At 40.3% G+C, this 13979-nt stretch overlaps 1 protein-coding gene across 2 annotated transcripts in view; it reads right to left on the bottom strand.

Annotated features, from left to right (window-relative positions):
- Positions 1-11924: 11924 nt before the first annotated feature.
- Positions 11925-13979, bottom strand: part of Slc9b2 (solute carrier family 9 member B2) — a 27086-nt gene continuing 25031 nt past the window's right edge. The window contains exons 12-13 of one of the 2 annotated variants that reach the window (XM_005357319.3): positions 13662-13882; positions 11940-12166 (exon numbers count right to left, since the gene is read on the bottom strand). In XM_005357319.3, coding sequence (XP_005357376.1) covers positions 12136-12166; positions 13662-13882 — 252 coding nt within the window. In that variant the 3' untranslated portion in view covers positions 11940-12135. Of the gene's footprint in view, positions 12167-13661; positions 13883-13979 lie in introns of both variants that reach the window. The other variant, XM_026784194.1, reaches the window with a different exon arrangement.

Genomic DNA, 13979 nt, shown 5'->3' with positions numbered 1-13979 from the left:
TGAGACACTTCTGGTTGGGAATGAGACACTTCTGGTTGGGAATGAGACACTTCTGGTTGGGAATGAGACACTTCTGGTTGGGAATCATCATTCTTTATTTCTGATGCTGTGTTGCTCATGCTAATATTTAAAAAAATAATAATTTGAGAGAAAAGGCAAATCTATAAATCCATATGAAAACAAATTTGGTTAAGGAACATTAATACTTAAATACTAAAATTTTATCATAGTCTAGTCAGACATCTTTACAGAAAAAAAAATCTAATACTCACATAAGGCCAGTGAGATGTCTCAGCTGCCAAGTCTGATGACCTGAGTTCAATTCCTAGGCATCGCATGGCAGAAGGAAAGAACTGATTTCCACAAGCTACTTCCTATGTGCGCGCTCTCTCTCTCTCTCTCTCTCTCTCTCTCTCTCTCTCTCTCTCTCTCTCTCTCAAAACTTTAAATATTCTCTTAAAGTTATTAATCAAAGCCACAAACTCAAGCTTAAATTTTTTTATTATGTTTATTTATCCATTTGTGTGTGGAGATCAGAGGATCATTTGCTGAAGTCAGTTTTTTTCTGTGTCGATCCCAGGGGATGGGCTCAGGTCATTCTGTTTGATGAAAAATGCCTCTACTTGCTAACCCATTTCATTGGCTCAAAGTGCCCAAGTTGACATGGAGAAATACATTATTTCTCAGCAATTTCATAATAATGGGCAATATATTAAGAGCATGTGGGAGATAATCAGTTCTTTATTTCAATCACTAACTAGTCTGCTTCACACCTCTGTGAGACTTCAAGGAAATTAAAACATTGGTAGCCTTCAAAGTCCAGCTGTCAAGGCGACTCCCACGGTTCAAAGAAAAGCTCCACAGCATAGTGAAACTGAGCTTAAGGGTTTTGATCTGAGGGTGTGGAATAAACCCACACACGCTGTCCTGGTCATGCTCTTTATTGTTCTGTCTGTTCTTCTGTCCTCCAGTCCTCACTTCAATTCTCCCTTGCTTCTTTGTTCACCTACCTTAAATATATGCTTTTTCATGAGGCTTGAGGCAAGATGACAAAAGACTACAAGAGTTACACCTCACAGTCAAAGTGCATTCCTTTTGATAAGGGATAAGAGCAGAGTCATATACCATGGTAATACATAGTCGGGGACACGGTCTTGGCACCTTCCCAGGCAGTGGCAATGAAAATGTCTCAACCCTAAAAATGGATTCTCTTATCCTGTTTGCAACCCCAGAACATAAAAGGGGGCGGGGGGACCTTGTAACTTTTGGTTGTAAGGCCAGACTAACTTTTGTAGCCACACAGACTAGGGAAATTGCTGGGAACTCTGCTTTGGGGGCTGCACGAGCCACACAGAGTCATTAGCAAACTTGCTGCCATAGGATTCTTGACAATGATGATACCTTAGGAACCTCCAACAAAGCTCCACTATTGCATCCACCTGGGATCAAAGCCAGTGTCACCTATACACATAAACAGTCTTCGGGGGAAAGTCTCTCATTTCAAAAGTCACTCTAGGAAACTGTGAGAAGTAGCAGATTAATCATATATGCAAAAATCAGCATATAGACATATAAATCATGAAAAACTAGGGCAGCACACATCTCCAAAGGTACTAAAAAGGCCAAAGTAAAGGAAGATGAGAGAGTGTCAAAAGACTTCAAAACAATTCCAGGAAAATTCAATACACAAAAGAATACATAGTGTCAATCCTAAAAAAAAAGAGAAAACAATTTATCACATGAAAAAGAAATTCAGTAAAGTGGGACCACAAAAAGTACCAAGTAATTAATCTTGGATATGAAATACTCAATACATGAAATAAAAAAAATGCAGTTAAGAAATTAATGTAGTTTTCCAAAGAAGAAACACAAAGGGCCAAAAATAATTTTAAAAAGTGTTCAACATCCCTAGCAATCAGGAAGTGTAAATTAAAATGACTTTGAGATACCAACCCACCCCAGTCAGAGTGGCTAGCATCAAGACATCTGATGAAAAATTTGGAGAGGATATAAAGAAGAGCCCTAATTAGCCATTACGGTACAGATGAATGGACAGTGAATTGTGATACACAGACCAAAAAGAATACCCTTTGGGTCCAAAACAAATGAAATCTACTGGAAAATGAATGGCCTTGGAAATTATATTAAACAAGGTCACCCCCCCCCAAAAAAAAGAAAGAAGAGCCACATGGTCTCCCTATGCAGATTCTAGCCTTTAATATATACATGTACATATGCAAACATCTGTCAGCATGAATGTAGCATAACATTTAGAAAGGAAAGCAAGAAGGACGGAATATGGGAAAAGAAGCATGTGAGTCATGAGCGATGGAATATGGAAAAGAAAACATAAATAGTTAGGGAGGACAGGACATAAGCTAATTGTTTTTCTAGTTTCAATTATGTCAAAACGTCCCTCCCCCTTTGTAGTAGATACATGAAGAAAAATGTCATTGATAATAAAAGTGTAAAACATCCAAAAAAAACTCCATGGCTTCAGAATGGCTGTTCTAACTGTTTACGAGTTGAATAAAATGTATAGAGTTTGGGACTAGGCATGTATTTGAGTGGCCGGCCACCTTAATATAGTTGTGTGAAACTTTCACTTCTGAGTTCATTACAATAAAAAGATTTTACTTTTTAAAAAAGATTCACAATAACAGATTAGGTGTTAAGCAGTAGAAAGGATTTATGAACCTGATGCGACTCTTGTGAGATCAATTAAATTAAAAAAAAAAAAAATCAGGGCCGGGCGGTGGTGGTGCACGCCTTTAATCCCAGCACTCGGGAGGCAGAGGCAGGCGGATCTCTGTGAGTTCGAGACCAGCCTGGTCTACAGAGCTAGTTCCAGGACAGGCTCCAAAGCCACAGAGAAACCCTGTCTCGAAAAAGAAAAAAAAAAAAAATCAGGGCATGGTGGGACACATCTCTAATTCCAGCAATTGGGAGGCAGAGGCCGGTGGATCTCTCTGTTTGAGGCCAGCCTAGACTACAGAGCAAGTTTCAGAACATCTAGAGCTACACAGAGAGACCCTTTCACAGAAAAACAAAACAAGACCAAAAAACAAAGTTAACAATGAAGTCAGCACCATCACCAAACAAATATTTGTATACTTAATTTATGGATGTTTCAGAAGAAGAGGGAAGGCACAGAAAAAGTATAAAATGAGATACAGAAAGAAAACTTGAGAAAGAAATTATGAGTGCTTGGACCAAAGAATTTCAAAGAATTCCAAACAGATTTGATCAAAAAGGTCCTTTTTGGGATAATTCAAAAAAAAAAAAAAAAAAGACCAAGGACAAAGAAACCATTCTAAAAATAGAAAATCAGTAGCACACATATGTAAGGACTTGCTACTTGTATTAGTTTAATAAAATGCTGACAGGCTTGTTGCCAGGCAGGAAGTATAGGCAGGGAGACCAGATTAAGAGAATTTAGGAAGAGGAAAGGCAGAGAGTCGGTTACTGCCAAAGAAAGAAATATGAGAATGCTGCACCAAGAAAAGGACCAAGCCACGTGGTTAAACATAGGCAAGAATTATGGGTTAATTTAAGTTATAAGAGCTAGTTATAATAAGCCTGAGCTAATAGGACAAACAAGTTTATAATTAATATAAGTCTCTGTGTATTTCTTTGGAACTAAATGGTTGCGGGACTGGATGGGACAGAAACTAGCATCTACACATATAAGGGAATCCCTTAGACACAAAGTAGATTTCTCAATAGAATTTTACAGGCCAAGAGAATAAGGTGACATATTCACATTGCTAAAAGAAAAAAAGTGCCAAGATGGGTGTGATGGACATTTGCTGTTCCAGCACTTGGAAGGTTGAGACAGGAGAGTCACATGTTTGAGCAGAAGCCTGTACTATAATAAGACCTTGTTTCAAAAAGAGCAAATACTGCCAACTAACAATAATTATAATCAGTCAGACCTCCAGAAGTTAAGTATTTCTACAACAAGCAAAAACTCAGTAAACTCATTACTGATGTGGGATTCCCCTCTGTATGCTGTGAATATGTTTTATTACCATTGGTTAATAAAGAACTATTTCGGCCTATGACAGGGCAGAATATAGCTAGGTGAAAAAACTAAACTGAATGCAGGGAGAAAGAAGAAGTCAGGCAGATGACATATAGCTGCTGAAGGAGAAAGATGTCCTAAACTTACCAGTAAGCCACAGCCTTGTGGCAAAACATAGACTAATAGAAATGGGTTAATTTCTATTAGATGTGAGAACTAGCTAGAAATATGCATGAGCCACCAGCCCAACAGTGTTGTAATTAATATAGTTTTTGTTTGATTATTCGGGTCTGGGTAGCCGGGAAACAAAAAAGAAGTCTCCATTTACGCATTATCACAAGACAGGCATTACTTACACTCCCTATATCCCAAGAGCTTAAGGGATCCTACATACAGAAATAACATACCACAATCAAAACACATAAAAGTATAAAATGCACTAGTAAGCAGATACACAAAAGAGAAAATTCCCAAATGTTATCAAAACAGAATACAACCAAAGATAGACAACAGGAGATAAAGATAAAGGATATATAAAACAATCAGAGAAAAAAATTAATGATAGAAGCAAGTCTTATTACCTATTGATAATTAAATAAATTTCTAGGTTAAAAGTTTTGTGCTCACTAAATACACACACACACACACACACACACACACACACACACACACAGCCAATGGCCCCAAAACATACTGCTCACAAGAAACTCAAATCATTAGTGATGACACCAACCAGGACTGGAAGTGAAGGGATGGAAGAAAACATTTTATTCAAGTCAAAACCAAGTGGAAGAGCTAATACCACATTATAGGCTTTAAGAGAGAAATTGCAATGATACACAGAGGTGTAACCATGTAATGATTAAGAGCAATCGTTAAAAAGAGGATGATGTTATTATTGTAAATATATATGCATAAGCCTCCAATACCAATTATATAATACTTCCAGTAAAAGCTGGGAGCTCAGTGTTCCACTTACATCAAAACAAACCTCAATTAAGAAACTTCAAAATTAAACAAATATGGATCTGACAGACATTTTTAGAACCTTTCATCCAATGGATGAAGAATATTCATTATTCTCATCATGGAATATTCCCAAGGATAAGCCAGGCCATAAAACAAGCCTCAACAAGTTAAAAATGTAGAAATCACAGCACATGCCTTCTCCAAAGACAATGGCCTAAATCTAGAAAGCAACAAGAGTTTTCTTCTTTTAAGATTTATTCTTATTATTTTAAGTTATATGTATTTATATCTTCACGTGGGTTTGTGCATGTTTGTGCATGTGCCAGCAGAGACCAGGGATGTTAAAAGTCCCCCTAGAGCTGGCATCATAGGTGCTCATGAGCTTTCTGACATCTATGATCTATGTGCCAAAAACACACACTGGAGAGATGACAGTATCTACAACAAATGGTGCTGAGAAAACCAGATGGCCACATATAAAAGAATGAAATTTGACCCGTATATATCATCCTGCACAAAAAGGAACTAACTGAACCAAGAACCTAACTAGGAAACTGTCAGAAGCAAGCACGGGGAATTCCCTACAGGATATGGGTGTAGGAAAGGACTTTCTGAACAGGGTCCCAGAGGTCCAGGAACTAAAGTCAACAACTGACCAGTGGGACCTCATAAAACTAAAAAGCTTCTGTATGGTCAAAGAAACAGTTTCATGAAGAGGAAGCCTACGGAATGGGAGATGTACCTATATATCTGACAGAGGGTTAATATCCTGAATATATAAAGAATTCAGGAAACAAAGAAAAAAATGATTCATTCAAAAATGGGGTTAGGATCTCAATAGAGTTGTCAAAAGAAAAAGAAAGTGAATGAAGGTTCCCACTCCCCACATCTTCTCTAGCATTTATTGTTGTTTTGCTGATCTTTGCCATTCTGATTGGGGCATGACAGTTGTTTTGCTTTTTTACTTCCCTAATTACTAGGTATGGTGAACATTTCTTTTTTTTTAATATTTATTTATTTATTATGTATACAATATTCTGTCTGTGTGTATGCCTGCAGGCCAGAAGAGGGCACCAGACCTCATTACAGATGGTTGTGAGCCACCATATGGTTGCTGGGAATTGAACTCAGGACCTTTGGAAGAGCAGGCAATGCTCTTAACCGCTAAGCCATCTCTCCAGCCCGGTGAACATTTCTTGAGATTATTTCTTAGCTCCTTCTCAGGCAGCAAGTTTTCAGGTCAGATACAGGTCAGGTCATCAAGGAACTGTGCCTAAAGTGTCTTCAGCAATGGGGATTTAACTTCCACCTCTGGGATGCAACCAAGGGCAAGAGCAATAGACTTCCAAATGTTTTGGAAGTCTCTTGGACAACCCTGACCAACAACTTAATGGGGGGCGGCTCCTCATGCCTGGTGTTGGGGGTTTTGTTAAGATAGTCTATACGCATTGTCATCCCAGATGGGAAATTTCCATTTAAACCCTAAATGTATAAGTGTATATATACTTATATATATACTAAATGTAATTTTAGATAGACAGGTAGATAGGTAGGTAGGTAGACGTGATGCCTTAGGACCTTTCCCTGTAACTACTAGGGATGAAGAACATTTTTTGAGATCCAGGGATTTGACCTCAGGTCATAATGCTTACACTGAAAATGTTCTTACTCACCGGCTGCAACCTTTTAGCTTTTGAGCCACGGTCTCTCACTGAACCTGGGGCTTACCCCACCGGCTAGACTGGCTGGCCATCTGTCTTTACCCCTCCAGCTAGGGTTACAGATGCACACTGGCATCTGTAGGGGATATGGATCCAAATCCTGGCTCTTTTGTTTGCACAACAGGCATTTTTAAGACTAAGCTATCTCCTCAGCTTCTGTATGTACCTTTTATAGGCATGATAATGAACATGGAGAATGAACACCCACATGCAATAGTAAGGACTTTTTTTGGTATTATTCCACAATTATTTGATTCATTGAATTCAATTTATCCCTGCAGAAAACCAGAAGTATGAAAGATGGCCTCTGTAGGTGCCAACTGCATCTCTCCATCAACTAATTTGATCATTCATGGGGTTTTGAGTACTGTGTGAAAAAGTATGCATATGACTGGACTCTGTTTCTAACTATCAAATATGCAAAAAAAAAAAAAACAACCTTAAAGGCAACCACTAAGCATTCTTTTGATGATATCAAAATTGCTCAACCTACCTGATCTTTCAGGAGTTTGTCTGCAATCTTAAGATACCTTGTGTTCCGGCAGAGAATCTTACAACCTAGGTAACAAGCTTTTAAGGCATCTTAACAGGGTGATATTCCAAAAACAGCGCCACCACCTGCACATGCGACGACAGTCCTTAATCCTTTAAAAGCATTGATGTTAATTGCTCGGCTGTGATGACGTCCAAGAGAAATCCTGGTCAGGGGAGTGGGGAAAGGAACGAAAGCCTTCTGGAAATCAGAAGCCAATCCTGGGACACATCTACAACTAGAGGTGCACGTGACGCTTTATCGCCCCAGATTCGCCATTTTGTATAAACAGCGGCAGCCCAGTGGATTAGTTTTGTTGTCAGTCTTGATGGAAAGATCTCTTCTTTCTTACTTGCAAGGGCTGTTGAGAGACAGAAAAATCAGAGACACGCGTTGAGAGAGGAAAGAAATGAGTCAGGAAGAAGACGGAAGAGGGCTTCCAGTGTGATGGAGCCATGCGAGGAGGGACGCTACGGGAAGGGAAGGGACGAGGCCTTCCTTAGCTAACGAACGGGAGGCAACAGCAGGAGCGGTACCGGGGGCCTGGAGCAGAAGGATGGGGAAAACTGGGCGAACCTATAATCCCTTTAGCAAGTCTCACCGGCCCAGGGACCCAGCAACCGTCGTCCAGAAGCCTCGCGCAGGGCAGGTCGTCAGGACAGCCAGGGACCCAACCTCCAGGACGGAAACTGGGCTGGGATTTCCCGGAAGCAGTAGGGCGGGGCCAAGGGGCGGGGTCCTTAAAGGACTTCCTGGTCAAGAATGTTGCTCTGAAATCCTTAAATCACCTGGTTTTTGTTTTTAATATTTCTTTTTCATTTTGTTTTGTTCTTCGATTTTTTTTCTTTTGGAACAGGTCTCACTGGCATCCTGCTTCAGTCTCCCAAGTGCTGGGGTTATAAGCGGCTTCACTAGGTTCACTGTCTTCAAACCCAACTCTAGATCCCGTGATATAACCGGAACTGTTTTCGTTTCTTTACCTTTCTTGTTAGTCGAATTACATAGGAATTCTCAGAAAGGGCCAAAAAAAAAAAAAATCACCCCTATCAATACTCAGCTTCCACCACCTTGGCCGTCCCTGAAGAACAGGTGTAACATGGTTAAAATGAAACATTTGAGAACTTCGTGTTACTGTGATTGCTCCAAACATGACAATCAAAACTTAACATGCTATACAATATATGTTGTATGTAAGAATTTACAGAGTTTTTTTTAAAATCCCTATTCTCCCATGATCATAAATGTCAAAGTGCATATTTGAAGTTAGAAAGGTACTATAAACAGAAAGGTAAAATGAAATGCCTATCTTGTAAACAAAAAAAAAACCACTTAAATTTATGAGACTACCAACCATGTTCATGTTGCTTCCTGTTCATGCTCACTGGGTTTTGGATTTACATTAATACATTCCTAGTATGAAGGCAGATTTGCAAAGAAAAGATTTAAAGTGCAAAAATGACATTTAGGGTCCATAAAACAGAATATCAGATTCTATAATTCTTTCTCATAGCGATGCTATTAAGACTCTACTCAGGACCCATTATCTCTCCTCTGGAAATAATTTGAATGGCTTTGATCACCCAGTTTGCAAATTCTCCGAAGAGATTTATAAATTGAAATTTGGAGCCGGCAGTAGTAACATACTCCTTTAATCCCAGCACTCGGGAGGCAGAAGTAGGCAGATCTCTGTGAGTCTGAGGCCAGCCTGGTCTACAGAGTGAATTCTGGGATAGCTAGGGCTACACTATGAATCCTATCTTTAAAAAAAATTGGGCAAAGAGAGTGTGATGATAAAGGCCAGCCAAGAGCAGCATGAGTGTCAGGTGACAAAGAGAGGTGGGAAAGAGTGGTCTGGAATAGAAAGTGCTGGGGTTGAGCTTTTCGTAGGGGATGTTTATAGCTTTGGCATCCCAAGTAGCCCCATCCTCATTCTTTCTGGGATTCACACATCCTTTCTTATCCACATATGGCTGTCCTCTGCTCTCAGCTTCTATACTCTAACAGTGCTCCAGGGTTGAGAAGCTCTCCCATGTTCATGGATTAGAAGAATTCACCTTGTGAAAATGTTTACATTGCCAAAAGCAAAATTACAGACTCAATGCAGCTCCATTAATAGCCCAAAGCTATTCTTCAGAGAAGGAGAAAATAATGTAAAATTCAATCATAAGAGGCCTTGGAGAGCTAAAGCAACCTGATCAAAGAGAACAATGATAGAGATATGATCATACATGATTTCAAGTTTCACTAGACAGCCACGGTAAGAAAAATAGCTCAGTACCAGCACTAACAGAAATATCCAATAGAATATAATGCCCATTTAGTTACTGCCACCTTATTTTTGACAGTGAATCTAAAAATACACACTGCAAAAAAAAAAAAAAAAAAAAAAAAACTGTAGTAATAGGAGCGGAGGGCTGCGTCCCCGGCACCCAGCCGCCCCCACGGCTAGCTTTACCCGAAATAATTACACGGAAACTGTATTCTTTTAAACACCGCTTGGCCCATTATATCTAGCCTTTTCTCGGCTAACTCTCGTACCTGGACTAGCCCATTTCTAATAATCTATGTAGCCCAAGAGCTGGCTTACCAGGAATGATCTTAACCTGCGTCTGCCTGGAGTGGAAGAATCATGGCAACTCACTGACTCAGCTTCTTTCTCCCAACATTCTGTTCTGTTTACTCCACCCACCTATGCTTTAACCTATGAGGGCCAAGCAGTTTCTTTATTGCTTAACCAATGAAATCAACAGATTGATATATGACACTCCCCCATCAAACAACTTCTTCAACAAACGGTTCTGGGGAAACTGGATATTTGCAAATGGAAGAAGATAGATCCTATCTCTCACCATGCATAGTACCTTTGACCATAATGTAATGAAAGAAAGTGTTTAAACATAGTTTAAATCTTGTCTCAGAGAAACAAAACTGGGGGAAAACTGACTTAGGAGAGCTTTTCATATATGCTTCTCATAGCTCAACTAAGATGATGAAATCATTTTCTTTAGTTTATCTACGCCCCTGTCTTTTGTTAGCATGTGGCCTTGGAGATGCAGGCTGCACTTTCTGAGGGTTCCTTTCTTGAAGGAGAGGTGATGTCTCTCAGAAAGTTCTGGCTTCTGCTCCTCTCTCTGAGCAGCAGCTGCGATGTGGGTTTGAGAGTCGGGTGCCCACGGGCAGGACAGAGCAGAGCCAGACAAGGATTTGGTGCTTCAAGGCCAGCTCGGAGTGACTCCTCTGCGCTCTGTGAATGCACAAACTTCCAGTCATTGCTTCTCCGTGTTTGTGTTTGTTTGCTGCTGGTATCACCTGGAGCTGAGTGATTCTTGACACTCATACTGGTTAGGGATGAAGAAAGAGGATGGGGACACAAGGAAGAATAGGAGGAAGAAGAGCAGTGGCAGAGGAGAAAGGAGAGGAAGAGAGCACGAGGGGGAGGGAGAAAGGAAGAGGAAGAGGAGGAGGAGGAGGAGGAGGAGGAAGAGGAAGAAACACCAGTCTAGGTATGTTGTTTAGTTGCCTGAATGTTTTTCTTACATGCCCCAGGCACTGGCTTCAGTCTCTAATACCCCAAAAAGTCCCACATGGTGGTACATGCCTGTAATCCCAACATAAATACGTGAAGGATGACCACAAACACACGTGTATCCCTGGCTACTTAGCAACTTCAAGGCCAATTTGAGTTACATGAAATGCTTCGTGGGTGTCCAGGTGTCGAGCATCCATAGTTGATGGATCTTCTCTCCACTGAAGTACCTTTTCGCAAACATCACAAGGCTGCCTTTGAATGTGCCCATCTATAGGCTATTTTCTCCTTCCCATTGATCAAGTTGTCTATATGTTTTAAAAAATTAAACAAATCTTTAATCCACTCCTGATTCCAAAAAGAAAACTTCAATATGTGCTAAAAGTTAAAAAAAAAATGTGCAAGTATTGTTGACCATGATGTAATGAAAGAAAAAGTCATGAACATTCTGTCTATATACGTCCTGTTGCAGAGAAATCGGTAGTGGAAGAAACTGATTTAGAATGAAGTAGAATGAGAACTCCATGGACCAGACACATCACACCTGGGCAAAGAAATAGTGCTAGCCTTCAAATAGTTAGAACAAATTGAAAAACCTTGGGAAATATGGTAAGAATTGCTTATCACCTACAATTTAGTCAGATTCTATTAACTGTTCTTGTTCTACCAGAGGGGGGAAATATTCCTTACCTTCTGATTTGAATTACACTAAGTTGAAAATTTAAATTGGGAAAATTTCTGTAGTCATGTTCTGTTCTCATCTAAGAAACAGTGTGTTCTTATTTAAATCCCATTATCTCCTAATTTTCTCATTCTTTTCATGTTCTCTGTTTTGTTACATATGTATGGAAATGGCATCTGCCCCACACAGGTTATTCTCCCTCCCTTCCCATCAGTCCCTCTTGTGTTCCAATACCCATTATCCTCCTTCTCTTGCCCCTCCGTCTCCCATTGGTCCCCCTTGTTCCCTTAGACAGTTTTACTTTTACTTTCATCCTACATAGACTTAAAAAAACCCTCTGCATTGGATGTTTATAAATGTACAACAGAGTTCCAATTTAAAAAAACAACTCATTATTTGTGATATGAAAACTTTTTAATTTTATAAGAAAAAATATATCAAGAGTTTTAACAATATCATAATTTGTTTCATCTTTTTAAAATTACTTTCTCTCATTTGCTAAAGTAGCCCATCCTCCCCTCTCTTTTAGGAAGCAAAAACCCGAGGTACTGTTAACAGTATAAAAGTTTTTAATCTTTTGCTTATGAAATCTCATGGAGAACTTTTCATCTGAAGCAAATGGAACTCTAGTTGTCCTGGTTGAAGGTGAAACCGTTGGGTTGGAATGGTAAACGTGGTCTATCATGCTTCTGTAATGGAGTCCCCAGGCTTCCTAAAATAGATGAAAAGAACTATTATTGGAAAAAAGAGCAAACTACTTAGATGGGCAACTGCATTTCTTATCTTTCTGCTGGCACAAAGCAGCTCTTACACCTGAATATTGTATTCTAGTTCACTTATTTATCTATCTATGTATTTATTATGTGTGCATGAGCTCACACGTCTGCACGCCACAATGTGGTATTTAGAATTTAGAGGACAACTTGATGGAATTGGTTCTTGTCTTCTAGCATATTGAATCCAGGATCAAACTTAGGTTGCCAGGCTCAAGAGCAAGCACTTTTATCTCCTGACCTACCTGGCTGGCTGGGTTAGTTTGGGTTTCTACTGCTGTGCAGAGACACCATGACTATGGCAACTCTCATAAAGGAAAACATTTATTTAGGGTTGGCTTATAGTTTAGCGGTTTAGTCTATTACTGTCACGGCAGGTGGCAGACATGGTGCTGGGGTTGGAGCTGAGAGGCTACATCTTGATCTTCAGGCAGCAGAAGCAACTATGTGTAACACCGAGGGAAGCTTGAGCAAAGGAGACCTCAAAGCCCACCCACATAGTGACACACTTCCTCCAACAAGGTCACACCCACTCCAACAAAGACACATCTCCTAATAGTGCCACTCCCTTTGGGGACCATTCTCCTTCAAACCACCATACTGGCCTCAATTACTATCACATATATGGGGCTGGCAAAGAGTTGAAGGTGATGTCTACTGGTGGCCTAGAAGAGCCGGGAGACATCAGTAACAAGAAACAAAAGGGATTGCCTCAAGACAGCTTTATCGAGGAAGGAAGACTAAATCGAGCCACTGACAGCTGGAAAGGCAGCCAGGTGATGAAGATTTCTGCTTTGTGTTTGTGTTTTTGAGAATATCCCTAGGCTGGCCTGTGGGTCTTGAACTCACAGAAATCTTCCTGAATCAGTTTCTAGAGTGCTGGCATTACAGATATGAACTACTATATGCGGCCTCCCTCCCATTCTTCCATTTCCCTCCTTTCCTTCCTCCCTCCTCTGCCCCACCGCTCTCATCTGTCCATCTTGTCTTTTGAAATTTGAAAGGGTAAGAGGCAAGTTTCAATGAAGGTTTGCATTTACTTTAAAATGTCAGGAGGACCAGTCGGTTTCAACACTTTGTAGAAAGACAGCAAAGCAAACAGGCTGGGAACAGGACAGAAAGGCAGGGGAGTGAGGACAGAAACTGTTACATTTTGGTGTAAGAGAAGTAATAGAGGAAGAAGAACCACATTGATTCAAGGCATGAAAGACTTGTAAGCACCAGTCATGAAACTGACAGTTAACATAACTGAGAGCAAGCTTTGGGAAACAATAGGGAGGTGGATCTTGGTCTTTCCTTTGCTTCTTCACTGCAAATTGTGTTTGGTCCTAATGCATTTAGAACCTCAACATCATGCATTTCAGTTTCCATCCTGATAGAGCTAGCTTCTGGAAACTATTCTAGCCACTGCACTCAACCATTTCCTTTCCTTGCCTCTGAACGTGTGCAGAAGTCTCTCCTGGAACAACTTCTTCATTTTGCTGTTCAAACTTCTGAAGAAGTCTGGGGCCCAGCAAACCAATCAGTAGGCTTCCAATTGGTGCTGTGATGAGGATGGCCAAGAAGGCCACAGTCAACACATCCATTCCATAGGCTTCTAACTGCTTCTCTCCGTGAACTCGCGCCGTGTCCAGGGCCACAGACCCAATGGCAGCCTACGAAAGTTTTAGCACAAGCTTAGAAATGTAAGCCAAGCACACTTTTTTTTTTTTTTTTTTGGCTTTTCAAGACAGGGTTTCTCTGTGGTTTTGG

The sequence above is a fragment of the Microtus ochrogaster genome, chromosome 21, assembly GCF_000317375.1.
Source record: "Microtus ochrogaster isolate Prairie Vole_2 chromosome 21, MicOch1.0, whole genome shotgun sequence".
Classification (NCBI taxonomy): Eukaryota; Metazoa; Chordata; class Mammalia; order Rodentia; family Cricetidae; genus Microtus; species Microtus ochrogaster.
The sequence above is the reverse complement of the archived record's forward strand: the minus strand, read 5'-3'. Positions and strand labels throughout refer to the sequence as shown.